General features: G+C 37.7%; 1 protein-coding gene across 1 annotated transcript; it reads right to left on the bottom strand.

The window, feature by feature from the left end:
* Positions 1-953: 953 nt before the first annotated feature.
* On the bottom strand, positions 954-24,847 carry LOC144631384 (VPS35 endosomal protein-sorting factor-like). The gene is made up of 38 exons (XM_078489806.1): positions 24,819-24,847; positions 24,077-24,167; positions 21,879-22,079; positions 20,834-20,962; positions 19,856-19,886; positions 19,657-19,730; positions 19,436-19,504; positions 18,572-18,631; positions 17,192-17,276; positions 16,990-17,067; positions 15,791-15,887; positions 15,657-15,704; positions 14,971-15,064; positions 14,732-14,809; positions 14,409-14,454; positions 13,601-13,677; positions 12,828-12,874; positions 12,671-12,727; positions 12,383-12,437; positions 11,903-11,983; positions 11,595-11,630; positions 11,151-11,204; positions 10,279-10,359; positions 10,079-10,141; positions 9,538-9,623; positions 8,719-8,799; positions 7,978-8,041; positions 7,550-7,648; positions 6,727-6,804; positions 6,067-6,181; positions 5,613-5,669; positions 5,217-5,299; positions 4,833-4,970; positions 4,180-4,207; positions 3,465-3,583; positions 2,936-2,979; positions 2,744-2,846; positions 954-2,056 (listed from the first exon to the last, which is right to left on the bottom strand). The coding sequence occupies exons 1-38, from the start codon at positions 24,833-24,835 to the stop codon at positions 1,961-1,963; spliced, it is 2,940 nt and encodes a 979-aa protein (XP_078345932.1). The 5' UTR covers positions 24,836-24,847; the 3' UTR covers positions 954-1,960.
* Between the last annotated feature and the right edge of the window lie 337 nt (positions 24,848-25,184).

Genomic DNA, 25,184 nt, shown 5'->3' with positions numbered 1-25,184 from the left:
GCAGGTTACCTTTTACTTATGGTAAACATCGGAGTATTGAATTCAATTTTACAACACTGAGGTTTTTCGGCTTTAAAATACTACATAATAAATGCTCGATACAACTTTCATGGAATATCTTAAAAAACACTGTGGTAGAATAAGTCAGACGTTTTCCATAATTATCGAGAGAAACACTATCAATCGCGGATTTCCCCAGGGTTAATCCAAGGAAAATTGTTTAGAATGGAAAACGTCTTAACATTTGAAACCCAGGGTGGGGGGGGGGGTACTCTGGCTTGTAAATGACGGGGATGATCGAATGATTTTTTTGGGTTTGAAATTTTCGATTCCAGGATTTTTTTGGGTTGGAAAATTTGGCAAGTATTTTTTTGGGTGACTTGATTTAAATAGGGGATTTTTTGGGTATTAAAAACGAACTTAAGTGCCTTGGCGCGACCTTGGCGTATTTATGGTATGACGAATAAACAAACACGCGCATTCAATTTTTTATGGTTTTCCTTTTGTTCATTTATTGCCCCTTCTGGCAATTTAAGGGTAATTTGACAAGGGATTTTTTTTTTTTTTTTTTTTTTTTTGGGGGGGGGGGGTTATTTTTGGTCCAGGGATTTTTTTGGGTAATTTCGGAAGACTTAGGGATTTTTTTGGGTCCTGAGTTTTGCCTCCATTCGATCATCCCCGTCATTTACAAGCCGGAGTACCCCCTCTGGGATTTGAAACGCCCAAATGTTGCTCTTCGGTCTAAAGAAGATTACGTTGCTTAATTTGGCGGTCAAATGGAGCAAAAACAGAAACGTCTTTTTCAAGCAATTTGAAGACCTTGAAATTAGTTAGATAAAAATCAAGGTCCCGAATATCTTGACACGACAAGGAATGCCATAAATTAATTTTATGAAGAAACCAGAGATTTCGAGATCAGTTTCCCATTCAACGCTAGTGACAAGCACGCGAAGTAAAGTTGAAAAAATAAACTATTTATTTTCTTTACAATATATTTGCGCTATATTTACTTGTGAACTAATGACAGCAAAAGCCAAACAGACATCTCCGAGATAGAGCAGTTTTCAATTGAGTGTCGTAAAAACAAAACCAAAGTAATTACTCTGGCCAACCACAAAGGACGCAAACAATCCAGTGAACCAATCAAAACTCGAAGTAAATGTATGCAGCCGACACAAAGCGCGGGAAAACGATTGGTTGAGAGAAAGGCACGAGTGTTTTAACCAATCACCAAGCGTTGTAATGCAAAACCAAAGCAAACCCGAATTACTTTCCACATTCAAGTGAAAATCGCTCTATCCCAAGTGGCCATTGCTGAATATGGTTCAGTCATGATTACTTTCCGATATGTTTTTCTAGTGTAAAAAGACTAAGATCTAGGTCTGTATTGAAGCTAGCTGACGGGTTGTGTGAACATTTCGTTTTGATTAGTTGAAGCATCTTGCACCTTCCGTGTCAGGAGTGACCAACATCAAAATTCTCCTTAAAATATCAATATATTATCAAGCGAACAGGTAATGAGAATAAAAGAAAATCATCAGCGAGAGGAAAATTGTCTTGATGTACTACTGGATTCCCAAAACCAGCACTAAGATACATATAAAGCTAAGAGTGGGGAGAATTTAGATGATCACTAAAGTAAAAAAGAATTACGTTGCACCACCATTCAGTACACATTTACTCATTGATATTTACACATTTTTTTAAGACAGACGTCTGAGGGTCTTTGCCAAATGAGGCGCTGCGTTACCAGGACCCGAGGGGTACAACGGACTTTCCCATTTATATATCCATACGAGACCCCCCCTCCCAATCCGCCTCCCCTCAAACGGGGATGAAGGGGATGGGGTCTCATTTTGTTATCATACTACTGTTGACTTCATATCAATCATTGAATCGAGTTACACGAGCCTAAAATGAAACATTTGCAGCAGGCCAATTCCATAAGTTTGAACGCATGTTATGTTCTTGTCTGTAGACTCATTTTCTGTGCCATGGCAGCAAACTCCTTGTATCCCGAGGCTCCTTTCTGTTTCACATACTCCAGAGTGCGCAGCTGTTGAATCAAAACACAACGCTTAGAAAAATTATGTGATGGCTTAATGTTAGCGCGCTAGACTCCAGGGCCGGGTTGTTCAAAGCACGATTAAGCTAATCCAGGATTAGTGTGAAGTTTGATTTCAGTTTTTTAACTTCTCATTGAGGTTTTCTGTTTATATTTTCTGTCCTCCATTTTTGACATCGACTAATCTCAAGCTCCACAAAACATAAGCAATAAAAACACTTTTATCCACAAGAAATTGAACCCTCGATAAACTTTTAATCCTGGGTTAGTGTTAATCGGCTTTCGAACAACCCGGCCCAGATCGCGCGTTCCGGGTTTAAGCCCTGGCTGGGGTCATTGTATTGTGTTCTTAGGCAAGACACTTTACTCTCACAGTGCCTCTCTCCGCCGAGGTGTATTAATAGGTACCGGCGAATTTAATGATGGGAGGTAACCTTGCAATGGACTACTGCATTACATCCGGGGGGTGCGGGTGGGGGAGGGGAGTAGAAATACTCCCAGTTCTTTCACGCTTCAGAAACCGGAATTAAGCTCCGGCTGTATGGGCCTCAAGGCTCGAACGCGGACTTTGTTTTTGTTTGTTTGTTTTTGTTGTTTTTTTTGCTTAGAATATTTATTAAAGTAATAGAACACGAAATTTTATTTATTCTAAAACCTATGCTTCTTTTAATAACTTACCGTGTATTTAGTATTTCCAAAGCCGTGTTTTTGAGCGAGATTCCACAGGTTAAGGGCCAGGGTAGCTAACTGAGGTTGCGAGAGGTCTGCGTGACACAACAGCCTTGAAAGAAACATAACGCGAACAATTTTCAGCCATAATGAACTGGAGTGTTTTTCGAGCTAAAAACATAATAATAATTTGCTGCTTACCTGTTGAAAAATCCAATGGCTATGGCGGCCTGTCGCTTCAGTGCCTAATCACAGAATACATAAAATAACAATAATAACATTATTGAGGATAAGCAACGGGACTTCAGAGAAATCTTATGCATCTTTTTAGCCAGTGTCCAAAACTGGGGTCAATTAATTTGGTCTAACTTAGTCGGTGGATGAAAGGCGCCTAGTGTGTGACGAAGGCATTCAAATGAAAGCTATTGAGCAGTACTTTTATGTGGTACTGTTTCTTATGCTGTACAAGGTGGTTCTAACTTTTTAAAAGTCTGTGCATGAAATCCTAGTGTGTGACCACTCAAATAAAAGCTATTGAGCAGTACTTTCATGTGGAACTGTTTCTTATACTGTACAAGGTGGTTCTAACTTTTAAGTCTGTGCATGAAACCCTGGTGTGTGACCATCCAAATGAAAGCTATCGAGCAGTACTTTCATGAAGTATTGCCTGTTTGTACCTGATTTCCAATTTTAAACCTTCGGAACTCTTTGGAGCAAAAAGGTTACTTACTTCATCAGAAGTTAAGGACTTCAAGTGCTCAAACACCGCTTCCATCAGCGTAGAAACGATTTTGTTGATCTCCGCCAGGAATTTCTTATCACAACCATACAGTCTGTCGTTTGAGTCCACTGCAAAATAAATGTTATTTTAGTTCTTTCTTTTTCTCCCCAACTGCAGAATTTACTAATTCGTTGGTTTCTTTCTTCATATGATATTTTTTATCCTGCGTTTAAGGGGTTATGTCACGGTATTTTTGGTATTTATATTTTGTTCTTTAATTAAGGGCTCTAAACTTTAAATTGGCAGAGCAAAAGTCTATTATTGGCAAAATCACGGCCAAATAACAAACAAGGATGATTTTCGAGCATTGTAAATGACATGCTCATACATTTTGAGATAAACTTGAAAAAAATCGGCTCGACTTTTTTACCCGAACGCAATCCGTTTCAATCTTCTCGAATTTTGCCCATCCATGGCTCTTTTTGGCCTTTCTGTTTCCTTTGAGTTCTTCTACAGGTTTAAGCCGTTATTGTGACATTTCAGTTAATTCTATGAACAGTTGGTCAGTGTCGAAATTGCCTAAAATTGCGTGACATAGCCCCTTTAAACAAGGCGATACTTTTTGAAAGTCATCGAAGAGACTTACTGTGTAGCGCATGCCTGAAGCAAAATCAATCTAGATACAAAACGATATTCTAAACTAAGTTTGAATTAAAACACGTACCTTTCTCGACGTGATAGATAAAATATTCCTATGGAAATAAAGAAGGGAAAGAAAATAAATGACACAGATACCGTAAAATTCGGGTTATAAGCCCTGGGCTAATACAACTTCGTAAGGGGTTTTGGGTGGGCTTATAAAGGGAGGGGCTTACATCCGGGAGGGCTTATAAGTAGAGTAAAAAAAAACGTTTCGAAACGAGTCATGGGAGTGTTAATTGAAGTACGTTTTTAAGTTAAAAACGCATAATAAAGCAATATTACGGTATTAGAACAAGCTGGTAATGGGGTTTTCCTTGTGTTTCTTTATGTTGTTCCACTTCACAGCGCAGTACGCAAACGCTAGTGATCATACCATAGCAATTTATCGGGCACGACAAAGCCCTCACGAACCGTCACAATATTGTACAATGTCAGTCTTATAAAACACTGCACTAAAAAAAAGTGTAACTGCTTAGACGCATCAAAATCCTCGAGAAATCGTGACTGCGTTCGAAAGTTTTTTCCTGGCCAGAATTAAATTCAAAGATGATGAAGTGCTTCAATCTCATAACCTGACTGCTAAGTTTATTAGAACATCGTTAGGATAAGTTAGCACTTTGTCACTGCTGACTCAGATGAATGAGTCATTATATGAGCACCAAATACAACACAAACCTGACTCATGGCGGAGAGAAGACAAATGGCGTTCAAATAAACACTCATTTTCGCACCACTGTTTAATTCCCAAGTGTATTCCTGCACAACATTCAGCAAGCCTCGCACCAGATACAACGCACCTTGATCAGGCGAATCCTGTAGAAAAAACCCACACACATCACTCGTGTTTATACAACAGAGTGCGATAAGAGCTAGCGCGCGATCGCGCGCAAAAATAAGGCTCGCACGAGGAGACACGACGCGCGGAGGCATCTTCTCGTGCTAGGTGATTTTCTCGAAGCGCGGGGACAGAGTCGTGCGAGGTGCTTGTAGTATAACGTTACACGAATGTGCTGCGCAGTTTCGGATACAAAAATAAAACAACAACAACTTAACACGTACTGGAACCACCAGCAAGGTAGAGAAGAAGTTGTTCATGTAGGCGAGAAGGTACGGCTCCGAGGGTTTCACCTTGTGGTCGATTTCTAAAAGACAACAAAAAAGACAAGTTGAGACAAATGTAATCAGAGTAAGCTCATTTAGGTATACTACTAACCACTAACTCTGCGCTGTTTTTGTAATTCTAGCACCAAACTCTACAGGGTGCAGTAAACAATAGTATGGGCCATTAGATTTTAGAGGTGGTGGAAGGGAGAATTGAGTAAAATAAAATTAAATAAACTCCTACAATGCACTTAGTAAGAAAAAAGTATCTTACAGAACACATTCAAAAGAAGACTTTACGGAGCTCATAAAAAAGTTTCAGAGTTCCCTGTTATTTGAATTACAATTTCTTACCAATTGTACGAGGCACTTCGGAAATAAGACTTATGGCAGCCTTGAAAAATGCATCAGCTGAAACGAGAAATACCGATAATATTTAACAGTCATGCAGTAAAAATAGGGTTTTGACCTTTCCAGCAGTTCAACATACACTTCCAACTTCATTTCAAGAAAGGCCTGCGAATGAGCACCAGGCTCCTCTCGTCCACCCTGCTGCCATATTTGTATATAAATAGCATTTAAATGAAGACCATATGCAAGACAAGAGATTCACAACCTCGCGCAACCAATCCAAGGAGTGATGTTTAAATAGTAAGGATTTAATACTGGTAAAGGGCAGTGCCATACAATTTAAACCACGTTCAACATTTGTAATACTTAAAGCCTTCCCTTAAACTATCCTGACATAAAGCACTCACTAAACGTTACTAAAATCCATGAGCATGACATATGGTAACTTTCCGCTGACCTTGACTGAGGGCTTGATTTGCCATGGCGACCTGCCCTGACAGGAGATAAAGCTTGAGACGAGTGAAAACGTCATCAATGGAGGGAATGGTGATGAAACAGTACGCCACACAAGCCTGTGGGGGAAAGGGAGGGGAAATCGTGCTGTTAGATGCAGTTCATGGCAATCAAATAACTTACAACTAAGTAATTTAAAATTTATTTGTAAGGATAACTTCAGTTGAATCTTCTGTAGGGGTCTGGTAGAAGCTCTCGTATGGTCTCACATGAATTGCTCGCGCGCTACCCATTGAGAAACCAATAGAACAACCGTAGAAACAATGTTTCTAGCCGCCAAAATAATAGCAACTGCTACGCTAGAGGACCAATAGAATTACAAGCTTGTGAGAGCTGCTACACTACGTTACACTACTGGAACTACGCTAGGGTGATCGCTGACGAAAAGTAGTCCCTTACTAGAGGTTTCACTTACTGCAATTTGGCTGCTTGTAAAAAATCTTTTTATATGTGGTCGCTTTTAAGGGGGCTGGTTGCTTATGAAAGGTGCTCTCTTAAGGGGGTTTGACTGTACGTTTTTGCATGTAGCTTTTTAGAGAATCCAAGGTAGTTTAATGTCAAATATCATGTGTTTCACAGCTTGACTGTTTGTTATTTCTCTTACCCTGATGAAGGACGCAGTCTTTCGAGTGTGGTTTCCCTTGACCACTTCACGGGTCCGCATGGCTAACAAATTAACACTCTGTTGACAAGAAAACAGCAGTATGCTGTTATTACCTACTCTCAGGTGCCTAAGAAACCAGTCTGATGAGTGATCTCAGTAAACATGTAAAATGTTAAACTGAGTACATTTTAGTTACAAAATTCGTATCACCAAACGTCTCCAGATACTCCAGAAAAAGTAAGTAAATCAATGTCTCAGATATTCAAAGTTGTTAAAAGTTGCTTAGAAACCGTTGTGCTGCCTCTGTGGACAAGTGAAACAGTTTTAAATTGTCAGCTAAAAGTTGATTGAGGTAAATTATCCGCCGTAACGAATTTAGAAAAGCTGAAGCTTTAGCCTTTCGCTGGAGCAGAAAAATTCCCGACGAAGGGCTAAGGCTAGCCTGCGAATACAGCTCTTCGTTGCGGGACGCGAATGAGAGGCGGCTGTATTCGCAGGCTAGGCTAAAGGTGGATTTCCACTGACGCGTAATTTTTTACGTGCGTAAAAAAATTAGAGACAATGTATGAACGTCTTGCGTACACGTTTACGCAGGCCATTCATACATTGTCTCTAATTTTTTTTTACGCACGTAAAAATTTACGCGTCAGTGGAAATCCACCATAAGGCTTAAAAAAAATAGCTTTTCTACATTCGTTACGGCGGATAATTGACCTATATCAACTTCCAGTTAATAAACAACTAAGTGCCTCAGACAGTTAGCTAGTTAATTTTTGTTAACCGTAACTTACAGTCTTAAATCATTTGAATTATGTTGTGTTACCTGTACAAGCATTACAAGAACGGATTCCAGATTGGAGAAAGACGAACGAGCGTCCACATAAGAATCTAGCTGCCTTTCAAAATCACGGCCAAAGTCGATCTGCAATGGTAAATATCGTGGTAAAATCATTTAAAGAATAAACGGTTGTAATCTAAAGCCGGGTCTAAAGAAAATTAAACAGAATTCTTTTAATTGCAAAACTAGTATTTACTTTCTTATCGAGGGCTAACTTGTAATACATGATTAGGAATGGCTGTTTCTTGATTTTGAATTTTCGCGCCCAAGTATCAACTAATCAGAGATGCTACACGGATCTCTGTAGAGCTACGTCATCAGTATGAAATTTTTGAGTCCAGTCCTAGACGTCATTCAAGCGGGGGAATAATTAACAAGCAAACAAACAAAGACAGCAATGAGCGAATTCCCACCTTGCGTAGAAAACCAGTAATAAGATAACCTATCACCCTCTTCTCGTCAAGCAGTGTTAAAGCACTGTTGAGATAAGTAACAAATATTTTAGGCTTCTTTCGTAAAAAATTGGAGTTTCCGATGCCAACAAAAGTACGATCTACAATGGAGGTAAAAAATACTTGGGGCACTTATAATCATACCAAATATCCTATTTGTACGTCAAAAAATGGGTTTGGCACTGTTCTTGTTCATTTCTATCCCCCTCCCCCCAAGCATTATTGACAAACATATGCCGTGATCTTGGTGTGTGGGATGGTCAATTCTCAACATTGCTTGGGGGAAAAAGCTAGCATTCATTTGGCCCAGAATTGTGCTTAGTGTCCCAACATTAATGTCCCGCATTGTTGGTACAAAATTAGGTGTAGGTGGTTTAAATTTTAAAAAAAGGTGTCATGACCGTTTCTAGCAAATGTTGACGGTTGGAGGTCATTTACAGTGTTCGACGTGTTAGAGCAGGGTATATGATCAAAACAACTTCGCAAATATTCATCAATGTTATTAGTTAAAAGTTCTTTCCAGACGACTTTCAAAGGCTAGTTCATATACATTTGTAGCGTAGTGCAGTTGTGAATCGTACATAGCACTGTTCGTTGCTACAGGGTATACCTCTGTGTCAAAACTTATCAGAACTTAGCAACTTTGCTCCGTTCGTTTAAACCACAGTAAACAAAAATATCTACTGCTACCGTGCTACTTACTTCACAGAGTCATGCATAGTCTTGGAAACAAACAACAAAGCATTCACCACCACCGGGTCATTTGTCGGCTCCTGTTGATATCTGCGAGAAAGAAAACAAATCATGTTTTCAAACATTTGCTCTTGTTGTTATATAACATAACACGAATTATCCTCCCAAACTGAAAAGATGGGCTGATGATGCACATGTTTACATCACAGATGACGTTAAGCAGGCCACGCAGACACACTTACTGCACGCTACATGACGTAATGGTTGTGCTTTTCTAAAGCACACATTCCATTCGTATACGTTCAAATTGGCTTTACAGTTTATGCAGAACTAAGAATGAGACCAGACGCATATGGCAGCCTACATCATTCCATTTTAGTTTCATGATACCAACCCAACACATACTAAATGTTATTAGAGCAGTTGTCATTTGAGTGTCGAAAGTAATTCACTGACTTCTGCTTCAATGGTTATGCGATTTCTACGCTTAGTGATTGGTTTAAACACTCGCGCCACTTTTTCAGTCAATCAAAAGTTAACTGAACCAAAACCAATCGTGATTCGCTTGCGCACGTTTTCCCACGCTTCGTGCCAGCTACATGTATTTGCTTCGAGTTTTGATTGGTTCACTGGACTGTCTGTGTCTTTTGTGATTGGCCAGAGTGATTACTTTGGTTTTAGTTTTACGACACTCAATCAAAAACCGCTCTAAACACTGAAACAGGGAAGTACATTAACGTCCCCAACTCTTTTCGAATAGTGAAGACAGTTTTAATGTTCCTGTATCTAGATCGGCATAAATTTGTGTGTCGTGTGATGAAGACTTACTTTACAAAAGCTTCCATGATTAGTTTGCACACATCTACTTTTATTGTCTCTTTCTGAAACATGTCCAAGAAGGGAAGGAACTTGTCCTGGAAAAAAAGAACTAAATGTAAGCAAAAAACAGTACTGTCTACATGGAAATCAACCTAAATGACAATAAATTGCAAGAGAAAAGGTCAACAATCAATCAGAAACACTTGAGCAAGTGGCACGTCGAGTTTCAAAGTTATATTAATGTTCATGTTTGTTAGCAAGACTTTTCAAGAACCAATAATCTACGGACATTTTTACTTGTTTGTTGTATTTTAACTCGTCCAGTGACTCCTGTGTCGGTACTTGAGAAAATGTACAGCGATACTGCACGCCCTCACTCCGGCAGTCGTCACGTCAGCATGTCGTCATCGACACAGGTCATGTTACTTAGCAACATCCCCGCCGAAAATCGCGGGCTCAATCCATTCTCGGACACAGGGTTTCTCGAGAAAACGATACTTATGATACTTATTCGTTAAAACGCGAGCATAATATACGTCTATATACTAACCATTGCTACTAGAATTGAGAAGTCGTGAATATGGTCCAGCACTTTAGACATGATTGATTGAAGCTGTGGAAAACAAAATTGTTTCCAGTCGGTGAGTCGATAAAAAAATCACTGTGGTACAAGGTCTGTTATCTATATGACCTATAACTATGACGTTCAGTAAATAACTTCAGGTGGATGTATGCATGTACGTACAGTACCTGAGGGTAATGTTGCTCAAACGATCGTTCTGGTGTCATGTGTTTGATGACGTCACCAATGAGAGTGTTCACTTCACGTTTCTTAGAAAAGAAAACACAATTTTAGTTTAAAAACATTTCAACACACTGTTCTTCTCTACACTATAAAAATGTCAGCCGATCAGAGTCGCCGAGAGCGTAGGCAAAATGGGAGTTTAAACCCTTGTCAAGTCTCGTTCTGCCCAGTTGTTCAAACGATGGATAACGCTATCCACCAGATAAATCACTATCCGGTGGATAGAGAAGTGATTTTGTATGAGCAGAATAACAGCCCTGCACGTGGGGTTTTAAATCCTGGTACATTTCTTGGCCGTTCTTTGCAAAACAACAACGTCAAATGACCAAGTTCTCGTGAAGATCCGTGGACGACGACGGCTAAATTTTCATATTTCTATTTGAACGCTTTCTTTAGATATTCAGCTGCAGCTTGTTTCTAAAGCACTAGATACAATGAATACATCTAGATAATCGCGAGATTCTCGAGTAAAATATAAATTCATCTTGTAGCAGCCGTTATCCTCGGCGTCGGCGTCGTTATTGCTAAAGCTCCCTGTTATCCACCCTTTGAACAACTGGGCACTGGTTTGGTACCAACTTTAAATTTTCTTGACCAATGCTAACACTTCCATCTTTTGTGAACCTTTTAGTCCCAAGATCGAAATCGAAATTCTCCTAACAGTTTTTCATACATTCTCTATAATCCTCTATTGAAGAATTTGGTTTTTCGTCAACACATCATTTCCTGAGATGATCAAGTTCTGACCTCTCATAACCTGCCTGCTTGAATGTGTTACAAAAATGTGAAGAGAAATTGGAAATTGATCAGCACTTACCGTGAAGTGCTTACAAACATACTCTATCCAGGCATCCGCACAGCTGATGTAGTCCTGAGGAGATAAAGACAAAGAAAGTGAATCAGCTCTCAATCCTGTCAGTCCCGATTTTCAAAACAGGAATGACGTCAGTCAATCATCTGTCAAACTCCAAATTTAGCTTTATAAGTTATCTTGGCCAAGAGAATATATCTATTCTCTTGTCTTGACTCATTTTCCCATCATGTTTTCCAATATTTTTATCTTAGGACAATATCAAACTGTAACTTAAAATTAGCCGTAAACAACACTTTCAAACGGCAAAAATAAAAACATCGGTTGAATTTGAATTCCAGATTAAGTGTTACTCACCCTTTGAAAAAAGGTAATTTTGCACAAGGCAAAAAAATGACTCACTATATCGTGCTCGAGATACTAGTAAAAGAAAGCTCACTGAGCACTTACCGTCGGGTCCTTCATTTTCATCACCACCTTCCAGACCTTGAGAAAATAAAATTACAGAACTGTAACTATAAAATGTAATTTAACTGTAAAATATAATTTATGGAGACTTTGGTTTGCAAATTTGTTGTGCCTTCTCCTTTTCCGCTCCACTGGCTTTTCTTATTACTCTACTTGCTTCTTTATTCCGTTTCTTTCAGTGCGAAATAGTTTTTTTGAATGAATTATAACTTTGAGTGTTATTTATTTTATTTTATTTTGTTTTATTTTATGGAAAAAATCTATTGGAGATTACGAAAATGGTTGATTACCTCACTGAGGATTTGCAGTCTCTGTGCTTCAGGAGGATCACAAAGACTTAGGTTCAGTCCAAGAGATCTGTAAAGGTGATGCTGAAGATAAACAACAATATAACACATGATTTGATTGGCTGCCTCAATGTCAACAATATAATACATGCTTTGATTGGTTGCCTAGTTGGCACGTATAACGCAATGTAACACAACTACGATGTCACGTCGCACTTCCAATTATTTTTTGTTAAGTATTTTTTAACTCAATTGAAAAATAAGAAAGCAAGCGAGCAAACAAACAAGTAAGCAAGCAAACGAACGAACGAACGAACGAACGAACGAACAAACCAACAAACAAACAAGTAAATAAGCAAACAAGCATATAATTAAGCCAGTAAAATAATTAATATTCGACAATCCTATTATGCATGTAGTGTTTACACAATTCCGGGGTAAGAAACTGAATGTAAAAAAAATGCTTTCTTCTGTAACAATTACCTTTGGAAATCCTGCTTCCTCGCAATTTCTGATTAGTTCTGTGAACTGCAAGGCTCTGAGGAAAAACAAACAAGGAATGAGGCTACCGTTAAGTTCCAAAAGTAGGGGACTCCCCCCCCCCCCCGGAAAGTAGCGACCTCAAACGCAACTACGAGAAACAACAAAAACAGCAACCAACCAAAAGAAGCGACTCCCAGAAAGTTGCGGGCACAAGTAGTGTTGTTCATACATGTGACCTGTTTCGACTGTAACAAAACAAAGGTAAAACACAGAGGCGCACTCACTAACCTTTCTGCGATATATTCTGGTTTGAATGCTGTGATAACTGAGTTTAACAATAATGCGCTAAGGGAAAGAAAACACAATCCCGATGTTACAAAATTGCAGCTGAAGCAAGAAAAGAAATCATATTTACGTTCTACAACGGATGATATTTTTTACTGACCTGTTACATTCTTGCTTGCAGCGATTCAGGATATCTGTAAGTGTGGACTAAACGAGAAAAATACACTTTAATTAATAGATGAATGAATGAATCACTTTATTTAAACACGATAAATTAATCAGCAGAGCTGGTGGGGTCGTGTACTTAAATTAGTTAATTACAGAATAAAATTTATATGCATCCTTAAAATATCTAAACTATAAACTTCTTTATCTATATATATATTTATATTATATGCTTGCTTCATTGAATTTCAGAGTTTAACTTATTAATAATATTCTTATTTCGTAACTGTTAACTTTATGTTTTATGAGGGCTGCGGTGGAATCGAAATTCATTTTAGTAAAGTCAAGTTTGGTTAATAATTGCTTGAATTCGTTTAAATGATCGGTCGTTTTTTTGCTGGGTAGACTGTTCCACGCTATTGCTCCTCGGTACTTTATGGAGTTCCTAGTCATGTTTGTTTCTGGTCTTGGGAGAATGATGTCTCCATTTCTTCTGCTTTCGCGGCTCGAGTTCTTCTGTGCAAACAGATGAAGGTGGACACTACTTAAGTCTCACCCTCAGATATGGGATCAATTTAGGTTTCTGGGAAACTGTTCACCTACCCCTCCCCAAACCTAACAATAACTCTTACTTATCGCTTTGGGCAAAATGTTAGGTTTGGGGAGGGGTAGGTGAGCAGTTTCCCAGAAACCTAAATTGATCCCTCAGATGTAAGGAAGGAACATATGTGGTGGGAGCAAATAATGAAGGACAGATTTTCTTCTCACCTCTGGGCTCTTTTGTGCAATGCACTGTAAGATCCAGTCCAAACCAGGAGGATACAACTGAAGGTACTGAGGCATCTCTGGATTGTGAACAAGTATCATGTTTGAAAGAATACATATCCCATTTATTAACAAAACTAATCCTAGCAGTATGCAGGGTGTTTGTCACATTTGAACCTGGCAAGAGAACATGATACTTCATATTTTCTTGAACCTAGTTAAAAGGCCTTACTCCCATGAGTCTCATTTAGCTCAGTGGAAGAGCGTCCAACTGGTGTGTTGAAGGTCATAGGTTCAACCCCTGTTGGGAGAACTTGAAATCTCTTTTCAAGGAGCTTGAGTCACAGACTGTATAATACCTTTCTCAAACAGTCAATATAAGCCAATGACATCTAGATAGTCTAAGTTAACTGTAGCAGTAAATATTATGTTGCACCATTGCCTCTTGACAACACAGTTAACTGCGTTTTGGCCACAAGCTTCTTTTATTTGATGGCATGTGCTGACAAAATGCAAGGATTCATTGCAGTTTTTGGCTGGTTGATTGGATGAAAGGTTATCGGAAAAGCAACAGAAAGATGTCAAAAAAGTTTTCAAAAAACGTTTCTTGATATAAATTGACCTCACTATACAATGTACATTTTACTTTAAGGAATTCTGAAAAGCAGCAGCATCAACTTTAATTCATGAAAATTCTCCTTCAGATCCGTTATTTGGCTCGTCAGGCAATGCTTCTTTTTGTGGGGAAGGGAGCATTTTGTGACAAGCTCAAACAGTGGCCTCAAAGGAGACTAGAAAATAGTTTACTCACCAAGCCTCTGCTCAGCGAGAATATTCTGCACTGTGTCGCTTTGAAGCTGTAAAGATAAAGAGATGGACAGCATAGTTACACAGTAACAGATCATGAGTAAAGCTTCAAATGACTTACAGTCAAACAAGATGTTCTTTTGATGGAAACTTTGCAATGTTGATGTTCCAATATTGATTGACAGTTTGCTGGCCGCAACTTGCAACTTTCAATCCAGATTTGCCTGAGCAAGTTGTCAAGTTCTGGTTCATTGTGACAGAGCTCACTTTAGCTTCCTTTTACACTTGCTTTGAATGTATGAAAAATATTTTATTGATAAATGTTACCTGTTTATAACTGATTATGAAGCTGAACAAGTTCTCAATCAAATGGTCAGGAACGTCAGGAGCTACTAGGATGCCAACCTAAAAATTAAAATAAACACATTATTTTAAAAACACTCTGCAGCAAGTAAATATGGCTGTTACATATTTAGTATTTACACTGTACTTTGTACTTAAACCAAAAAACATTAAATCCCTGATATCAGAACAAATAGAATACTTAATTAGTGCTTACTCCTTACCCTACAGATATAAGTCCTTGCATACACAGCAACTAGAGGGTCACCCATGCCTCGTATCATTTTAGTGAGGCGCACTAGAGCTTGTGAAAACTCTCTGAAACAGAACATGAGAGTCGCCTTAAGTATTTAGTTACAGATCAACTGGTAAAATGACGTAGATAGAGAAACACCACACACTTCTAAAATGGGTTTAAATTTGTTTTTTAAGATTTTATTACAAACACGCAGTCCTTTGAAACCTTTGCATTAATACATTTTAAAATAACAACTGCTTAATACATAAGGTGTATATGCATGTACATATAAGAGAAAAGTTTCAAAAGTTAAAATATTTACCGGTACATGTAGCTAGGAAGTGTTTTATTTGAGCAATTATGCCAATAGGTATTTCTGACGAGCAAATCAGTTTTCAGTTTTGCTATAACAAAGGGTGAAACAATTTGCAATGATGTTATACCCACATTTATAAATAATCAGTTTTCTTTGTCACTTTTGTAACAAATAAAAAACAAACAAACTGTTTCCTTTTTACTTTACTAAATTGATTCGTCTGATCTTACTTTTGAAACACTAAATTTTCGGTGGCCTCTGTCCACCTTCATCAGAGTAAAATGTTTCCTTAAAATGTATGAAATTAAATGCATTTTTCTCCACATGATGCACTGTTTATTTATAAGCATACTAACCCAGTGGTAAGGAAATTGTAGCATCTCAGTATTGCTGTCTCCACATAGCTTCAATTTGTCAAGAAAAATTGAACTTTACTGGTTACTTACAAATTTATTTAAACTGTCTTATAAAATAAAATTCTGAAGGATACAATCTAGGAATAAGTTCTCGCACTGAAGCAATCTTGTAAAACCAGTTTCTACACGTTTCTTTGGCAGAGTCTGGCACCTGGTCAGGAGTGAATTTTTCTATCAAACAAAAAATAATAAAATATTAAACTATTAATTCTTGACAAGTTTCTAAAAGGAAAATTTGCAATAAAAGTTTCAACAACCTCATATAACCTTACTTTGTTAAATGTGAAGAAATAAAAAGATGCATAAAATAATGTACCGGTACATTTTTTTATAATTTACATAAAAACTCAAAAATTCATGAGGTGTCATCTGTTTAAAGAAGCATCAACAGGTTAAGGAGGCTCGATGTAGTTTTTTTAGCCGAAGGGTGGTTGTTTAGACAATTAAAATTATCTAGGAAGCCAATGTTTATTTTTTTCCAAAATACACCATAATGATCAAATATGACCAAATTTTAATTTTTTTTACCTTTTTTTTTTTAATTACAAACAAATATTTTTTTTTTTTTCTCAAAAAACTTTATTTTCTCGAAATCTAAATTGACTCTTGGTGTTTATTTTTTGATATGTTCAAGTATAGAAGATTGACTACCTGTCCACAAAATTTTAGGAAAATCTGTAATCTTTGAGCGTTTTAGAGTAAATCAAGAATGAAGTTTTTGGTATTTTCTTATAATTTCCTACAATCGGCAGGCGATATATTTTAACAAATTAAAGCAAAAACTCTTTCGCTTTTAGTTAATGATCTTTGATGGTGTAAGTATTTATATTTTAGTGAGAGTAACTGTGCTCAAATAATACAAAACAATTTTAAAGTGCCTATTTTATATTAAAACGGTGTTTTTCTGAAAATTTCATTCTTGATTTACTTGAAAACGCTCTTACAGATTTTTCTAAAATTTCGTCAACAGTTAGTCAATTTACTAAACTTTAACATATCAAAAAATAAACACCAAGAGTCAATCTAGATTTCGAGAAAATCAAGCTTGTTTGAGAACAAAAGAAAATGTCAGTCGTTGCTATGGTTACCTTTGTGACTAAGTGACGGGTAAAAAAATAAAATTTGGTCATATTTGATCATTATGGTGTATTTTGGCAAAAATCGAACATTGGCTTCCTAGATAATTTTAATTTTCAAAACAACCACCCTTCGGCTAAAAAAACTACATTGAGCCTCCTTAAGTCTAAATTTGTTTTAATGAAATTGTTGTTACCTGGAAGCATGGTGGGTATGTTACTGCCAGGTGTAAAGGTGCTGGATTTGCGGAATATTCTTTCGTACACCAGCCTTCCTGTGGAGGAAACATTTGGATTAGAAATTTTTGATAGTATCCAACCAGGGTTTGTGAATGTCAGGCTAAAACTCTGTTTATTATGCTTGTTAAAATTATAATTTAATTCTACAACCCAACTTACCAAATGTGTCGAGTATGTCTGTGACAAGAACAAATTTGCTTGGGTAGAACTGAATCACAGACACATCAGAAAGAAGCTTGGCACACTGAAAACAATTTAAAAGAAGTGTTGTCACATAATTATTCCCAAACCAGGATTGGACCAGATCACCCTCCATTTTGAACAGGTGCAATGAGTTTTGGCCTCAACATTAATAGGTACACTCCGGTAATCCATGTTTTGCCAATTTAATCCAATCAAAATGTTTTATCTGTTCCACTATCCAACCTAAAAAGGTCTGATCATAGCTTTGTTATGACCAAAGGAAAGGGAAAAACACTGAGCACTATAAGTATAATATTAAGCAATTATCGGATGAGGTTGAGCATGATATCATGAATTATCAAAACCAAGGTCTGTGTTATCTGCCGCCTGTGTTATCTGCCGAAGCCTTAGGCTGAGGCAGATTATAACACAGACACGAGGTTTTGATAATTCAAGATATCATGCGAAAACCGAATTCAATAATTTTTTTATTATACGTTTTCAAACAGTTTGCCATCACTTTTTCTAGCGCCGGCTTAAAAGTTCGTCAGAACATTGGCCAAGGCGGTTTTATCTTGTGGTTCCTCCAGGTTCTTCTCCCTCAAATAATCATTCAGAATTTTTACACTTGTTTTTGTTGTTCTCTTGGTGTTTTTAGAATCTTTGTTCTCGATCAAAACATTCAATTCCCCTTCGGAAACAGAGGCGAATTGCTCAGCCATATTTTCAAAAGTGTGACAGCACTACACGGACGAGGGGCTTGGAAACTAGGCGGACTTTGAACTCGACATGATAACCCAATATCAGATGCTGCAGATATTGGGTTATCATGTCAAGTTCACATGCTACTGTATATTGACTGAATGCTCTTGACCAATCACATGTTTCAAAGTAATTCTAATGTATAATAATAATTATTATTGTGCCATTAACTATGTCTATCATTAAAATATAGTACACGTTTATAATGTTTGTACAGTGGAATCCCAATGTGTCAAACCTCCAAGGGAAACAAAAATTGATTCAAGTAATCAGGAGTTTGAGAACTCAGGGAGTGAAATTGCAGCACTTGGTCAACTGAGTGATGCAAATCCAAGGGAAATGACTTTTGGTTCAATTATCAGGAGGTGGGAGAAATCCGGATTCCACTGTATCATTGTGCTTGTCTAGTTTGTCTTTCTTCATGTTTCCAGTGTGTACACAACATGTTTAAAAAGTGCTTAAATTGTTCTTATTTCAAAAAGAGACATTTCGGGAATAACCCCTTCATCAGTTGCAAATAAGCCATTGATAAAATCAAACATTTGTATTTAGCGCATAATTGCGTAGATCTATGTGCTTTTTAGTTGTACAGACCTGGATAGCGATCTTTAGTGCCTTCACCCTCTGATCTGATTCCCAAGCTGTGATCAAAGCCTGTCAACAAAAAAAACTTAATATTTTTGTGGGAATTCTTACTTAACACACCAAGAAAATTATGCACAGGGTGGTATTTGCTTACATTAATTCTTTGATCTTCTTTTAAGGACAGTGTCTCCTTAACTTGGCCTGCACACATTCTCGGTCACAGAAATATGGTTCTGTGGGAAGTCTACTATGTTTTTAAAAATTTCTTAGAATTGATTAATGCAGTCTATTTAGTTTAGCCTCCAAGTTTACAGGTCAGACTTCTCTTGTTAAATGCATGCTGTCTACATGTAGACTGAGAAAGCTTATTAAAACTGGTTCGTGGCCATCCCTTCTTGTGCGACATTTACCATTAGTTCTGGGCATCTGTGTCCATACATCACTGTTCAAAAATGCAACATGTACTGCGGTGATTGATCAGTGCATGGTTCAGTGCCGTACACACTTCTCCTACATTAGCTATATGTACATGACTACATATAGCTAATAGCTTGATTATTTGAGATGGGATTCAAATTCGGGTGAATATTTCTGTCATGCGTATGTACGGTTCTATTTATTAAAATTCATCTTTTATCAGTAATTTGTTGTTGTTTTCAATTACATAATTGTGATTCTACAAATATGATGATTTGCTGCGCATGGATAGTTTTATAGTTTGAAGGAAATATTGGGTCTTAGCGTTTAGCTGAGTGTTTTGGGTCTATTTTTTGTCAGTCTAACTGGTTCGAATTACCAAAAGTTTAGGGTCTCGGCTTATAGCCGAGATCAGCTTATAGACGAATAAATATGGTACATGCAGTTTTATCTCACCTGATTCAACTCTTCAATTCTCTTCACATAATCCTGCTGACTGAGATTAAGCATTTCTTTAACTGAACCCTGAAAAACATGTTATAAAAGCTGAGTTACAGATGCAATGTCATGATATATAACAGTAAATATGTATTCTTCATACTCTGAAAAACAATAGCTTTCTATATGGGAAAGATACCCGTAAGAATCCCAGCAATTTTCAATGTTAAATCAATCACCTCTTCAAAGTCATCCAGCTGCTCCAGTCTGTGTTTAACTTTATCTGTGACTGTAGTTTGTTGCTTAATTACAACTACAAAACAAATAAGAACCATTTACCAGTTTGCATCAATAACATAATATTAAAAGCAGAGAGTTGGCAAATAACAAAACAAAATATATATATACTGGTAAAAAATAAAATATCAACCTACTTACTTTTGTCTTTATCAGATGATGACAAGAAACTCTATAAAGAAAATTGAGTAATTATAATAATTTATAATTATATATTGGACAAACTTCAGGGGAACGGTATATGCAATGTTCAAATTCATTCCACGTGCATAATTTACTGAGACCATACTATACTTTTATAAGTTTCACATGAAAGGATTTTTGATTGACTCAGAATAAAAAGTGGACACTTCAATGAAACAACACATGGTGTTAACCATTTTCCAGAAAGAATCAGTCGTGATGACTGTTACCGGTAGATAGTGGTAAGCTTGTTTTTCAAAATCAGCAAACCAACCACAAGAGATGGCACTTTCCATTGAGAGACTGGAAATGGTGAAAATGAAAAATATAGTACAGAATTTTGTGACCATTCTGGGATGAAATGAAATGAAATGGATGGAATGGATGAAAGGACTAACTCAAAATGCCAACAGAATTCCAAAAAAAAGTCACTGCCCCATTTACTTTCCAACCAAAAATTTCTAAACTTTTGGTAAGCAGCAAACACCAACAAATTCAGTCTTCTCTTGATGGCATGGTCATAAACAATGGCAATGCCTTTAGTTAATTTTACAAGAAATGAAACAAGAATACATCAATAAAGACAAAACTGTCAATTCCATCTTCTCAAAACTAATATTAGAAAAATAAATGTATAATAATCAGTAAAAAAAATTATATTTGAGAACAGAACTTAAAAGGCTAAAATTAATGCACAGCATGCGCAGTAATCTATCTGCCAGTATGTAAAATACCGTAAAATTCTGGTTATAGCCCCCCCAGTTATGGTCCATCCTTGGACCATCCGCTTTCCCCCTCTCCGGTACTCCAGGCTGTTGCTTTGTGCGCTCGTTTCGTCCCTCCCGGCTTGTTCGTCCTCCCTGCCCTCCTTTCCCCTCCGCTTGCCCACCCAAACCCTTACGGGTCCCAGGGCTCCACTCGGTATTCATAGCTTACTGTGGTAATGGAGAGTTTCTCAGATGTTGTGTATTTAGCAAGGATTCCAGATCTTTTGCTGGACCAAGGCTCAAAGAAATCATCTTCACTTTCACTTTTGCTAGATTCTCCTTTAGATAAAGAAGATGCCTGTGAAGGAGAAGGGAATCAATAAACTGCATTTCATAAAAAGGAAAGAGAAAAAGAAAGAAAGATTAAAGAAAAGAAAACTCAAAAAGACTTTGCCGGATGCAAGATTAATTCTAAGTACCTAACTAGTTAAAGGGACTATGTCACGGGGATTTCAAAGATTTTTGGTCTAAACTGTTCTGAAATTAGTGCAGGGCTGCAAATAACAGTCGGCCATCGGACATTGGCTGACCAAAATTTGCTAATGTCCGACGAAATCCCAAGTGTGGTCAGACGTGATGTCCAGACAAATTTTTGATCGTACATCATTTTACAGCAACAATGAATAAAAATCTGTCCGACCACATAATTTTGTTTTGTCCAACCAAGATGGTGTCTAGTAATAATAATGATAATGATAATGCATTTATATAGCGCATTTTTCATACATTCAAATGCGCTTTACACACCAGACCACAACACCGGGAGCTTCGTGCCCTACTCTTTGCGAATAGTGTGTGGGTTCTTTAACGTCCCCTGTTATAAGACTGAAGAAACAGGAGACGGGACCTATTGTTTATCGTCCTTTTCCGAGAAGACTAGAATGGTTAACCATTTGCAGATGTAATTACAAAGGCAGTACATTCTCCTCAGTTATTTTAAGACCCTGAGTGTTGGTCCGGTCTGGGGTTTGAACCCACGACCTCCCGCACAGCAGTCCGGTGCTCTACCAATTGAGCTAACCAGGCGGCGGTACATATGTCTTAGTAGGACATATGTCCTTTCAAGTGAAGAAAAATTATTTGCAGCCTTGTAGTGGTAGGCAACTTAACCCTAAATAAACATCTTTGAACATCTAACGGAATATACTAGTTCTCATTAATTTAGTTGAAGTGTCCCAGTTTTAGAACACTTTTTCAGCATTTTCAATACAAACCCTCTCTTTCTTTGATGCTGGAGAAGAAGCAGGTACAGAGGGCTTTGTAGTAGCTTCTTGAGCAGCAAACATGGACAATGGATCAAGACCATCAAAAGTATCTGCTTTGCCTTGAATCATGCTCAGAGGATCTGCTGCCAATGAACCTTTTGATGAACTATCAGATGGGGTACTTGACTTTTTCCGGGTGTTGTCAATATTCTGAAACAGATTTTACAAATGATAATTTGAGCTCAAAATGCACCTGTATACATGATCAAACCAATCACACATTGTACCACTACATTTCAGGGTGAGGGAAACTAGTGCAGCCCTATATATTAGACCTGCAAACTCCTATATTATCTGGGAGTGACCCAGTTAAAAGACCATAAAAAGTTCTTGCACACCAAATTTCCAAGTCTCCAGAATTGGATGCAAAATTTCTTGGATGACTGAGTCAAAATTGCTTTTATCAGTCAGGAGGACAAAACGGGGTTAAAAGAAGCTGTTCCACAGAAAACTGTTCTTCATGCACTTCCCAGCTGGCTGAGAAACGCACGATTTTTTAACGAACGAGTCATCAGATTTTCATGAAATTTTACATGTTATACTTTATTAAGCAAGAAAAGTGCTTACAAAAAGCCAGAAAGATGGGTTCAATGTTTTTTCTCAGCCGAGCTGGAAAGTGCATCAGAACAGCTTTTCTGTGGAACAGCTTCGTTTTGTCCTCCTGTATCAGTATGTACTTTTATGTATACATTTATTGGGGAAATTTGGAGAAACAAATTTTTAATTGACTTCTTACAGTTCAAATGGAGAATTTTTTGGCAGTACATTTTTTTGAGGTCAACAAGAGATACCTTTGGATTTTCCTTTTCTCAGGTTGGAACCTACACCTTTTCTTATAACCAGTGTATTTTATTTGTCAGCTCTATAGCTCCATCTTGTTAGCAGTGTCAATTTTTGTAATATGTAACTTTTCTTAATTTCTAAATAATGATAAAAAAAATTCATAACCTAACTCGGTAATTACATATATTTCCATTACCGGCTGAGGCAGGGTGGTTATCAGTGGCCGCGGCCGCACTTGGCGAGCTAACCGAGTTATTTCCAATTAATCAATTAAAATTAACCGGGTTAAAAAATGTCTAGTGCAGCTGCGTATTTAGAGAGTTAACCGACTCTTAACCAGGTTAGCGGTTCCCATGGAAATTAATCAAAGAACAATAGATTTTTTAACTGGGTTAGGTTAATTCTAAACTACCTTTCTGGGTCGTTTTAACCAGGTTAGTAGTTTCTTATCAGATTCAACTATTGTTTTATTCGTCAAATGTGTCAATCATCTCCATGTAAGAGAAGATATTCTTTTCCATCACATGCAAACATGGCGTTCGGACACAATTCGTGGCTTAATTCTATAATTTCCTTTGCTATTAAGAAACTCTAGAACCACCAGAGAAATGCGGATTATTTGGCTCAGACAGGGCTCTCGTGGTTTCTGATGATCTCTTCCGTCCCTTCGCCAATTCCTTGGAAAAACGTGCACTTGAAGGTCTTGAAGGCGATTTCGATATGGCGATGAGCCTTAGAACGGCTGCTGAAGATCAACATATTCGAAACAACTGGGCTTGAAATTTGCGTAGAACGCATTCGGAAAAAATAGAGCGGTGTAAGCCGAGAATGCATTGAAATAAATCTTAAAAGCAGGAGAAGAAACGAGAAAGTAATAAAATTATCATGAAAGCCGGTCGCTTTTGCTTGTTTTCAAATAGCTTAATCATGACATCACTTCAGTCTGGTCTGATCGTAATGCGGTCGCTAAAAATATTTACCGGTAACCGAGTTAGTTTTGGTAACCATACTTTAACCTAGTTAAGTTTTGTGGAAATTTTTAACCGGGTTTCTAAAAAATTAACCCAGTTAACTCTCAAGTGCGGCCGCGGCCAGTGTGCAACAAATTCAGACTGCAGACTGCAAACTTGCAGAATTTTTTTCCAGTATAAAAAAAATTATATCGTGTTACCATTACCATTATTGCGAGCTAACCATAAACAGATTAACCAGAGCATTTTCAGGCTAACCTTGGTATTATTAAGGCTAACCGGAGCATTTTCAGGTTAACCGGGGTGTTATTCAGGCTAATCATAAGGGAAGTCTGCAAGTCTGCAGTAGGCATTTGTCACACATCGCAGTTATCATGGCTGTTTTCTACTTACAATAACAGAACCCATTTTCAGCGGGTGATCATGGACGACCTCACAAGGAGGTGTATCAGTTTCCTTTTCATAGTTTCTTGTACGAGCAACCCTGTAGTGAGGTGAACAAGTGTGTGTTTATCACAACGATAGGAGAGGTAGGGAAGGGGTGGAACAGTTTTCTCTCTTGATCAAAGACAGAGCATAAGCTGTCCTTAAGAGAGGCCCTGCCAGGGGGGGTTCCCGTGTCGCTTGTCTAAATTTAAAAATGTGCCGTGTCGTAGTTTTATCGCTCTTCATGTCGCTGTCGGTAATTTAATTGAAGGAAAATTGCTTGTCCTGGTCGGAATTTAAGTTTTTCCATAAAGGTTGTCGTTTGTCGCGATTTTATTAGCATGTTGTCGCTACTTTTTGGGCCATGTCGCTTGTCGGAATTTACCCTGGCAGGGCCTCTTAAGATTTTCGGGGAACTCGAAAGTGCTTATGAAACACTGCTTACAATCCGTCAAGAAATGTAGCAAACATGCGGAGCAGATCATATATGACAGCAGGAGCTTGCCTGGAGCTTGTCAGATGATTTCAGGCTATATAATATATTCGATTTGTGTTTACAACTTAGATTTCCCACACTTTAGAAAATTATATTATTTTACAAACTTTTAAACAATAGAGAAGAATATAGAATAAGCGACAGCAAGAAAACAGGTGAAAACGATGCTGAAAATTGACGAAAAATAAAAGATTATCCCGTGATATCACTTACCACTCGTAGGACGCCATCTTGTTTTTGGCTTAGTCACCTCTCCTTCCCGGGCAGGAACCTTCGTCCCAGACTTCTTTCGATATACGACGTAGGGCTTCAGGGGATAAGAAATATTCTACGAGCTTTTGTCGATCCACGGCATCATCAGTGAATAAGAAAATGCTCTCCAGTACAGAGTTATGAAATGTAATTGTGGTTTTCATAACCTTGTACTGTAGAATAAGTGCATACCGTGCGCAAGGGGTGGAATTGTTAAAGTCACGCTAGGGGTGGTATAAAAGTAGGTAGTAGACCGGCGGTCCGTAGCGAAAGCGCAACCAAAGAATTGGCACAGATTTGGATGAATTTGGTGCTGTTAATATAAGG

This window comes from Oculina patagonica, chromosome 12 (genome assembly GCF_052425735.1).
Source record: "Oculina patagonica isolate OP01 chromosome 12, crgOcupat, whole genome shotgun sequence".
Classification (NCBI taxonomy): Eukaryota; Metazoa; Cnidaria; class Anthozoa; order Scleractinia; family Oculinidae; genus Oculina; species Oculina patagonica.
This window is presented reverse-complemented; position numbering and strand designations above follow the sequence as displayed.

Excerpts from the sequence above, each read along its gene's own strand:
- LOC144631384 (XM_078489806.1), bottom strand. Across the intron at positions 19,731-19,855 it reads ATCATCTGATAAAGACAAAA|TTGTAATTAAGCAACAAACT; the intron begins GTAAGTAGGTTG and ends TTTGTTTTGTAG. Across the intron at positions 3,584-4,179 it reads TATCTATCACGTCGAGAAAG|TGGACTCAAACGACAGACTG; the intron begins GTACGTGTTTTA and ends TTTATTTTGCAG.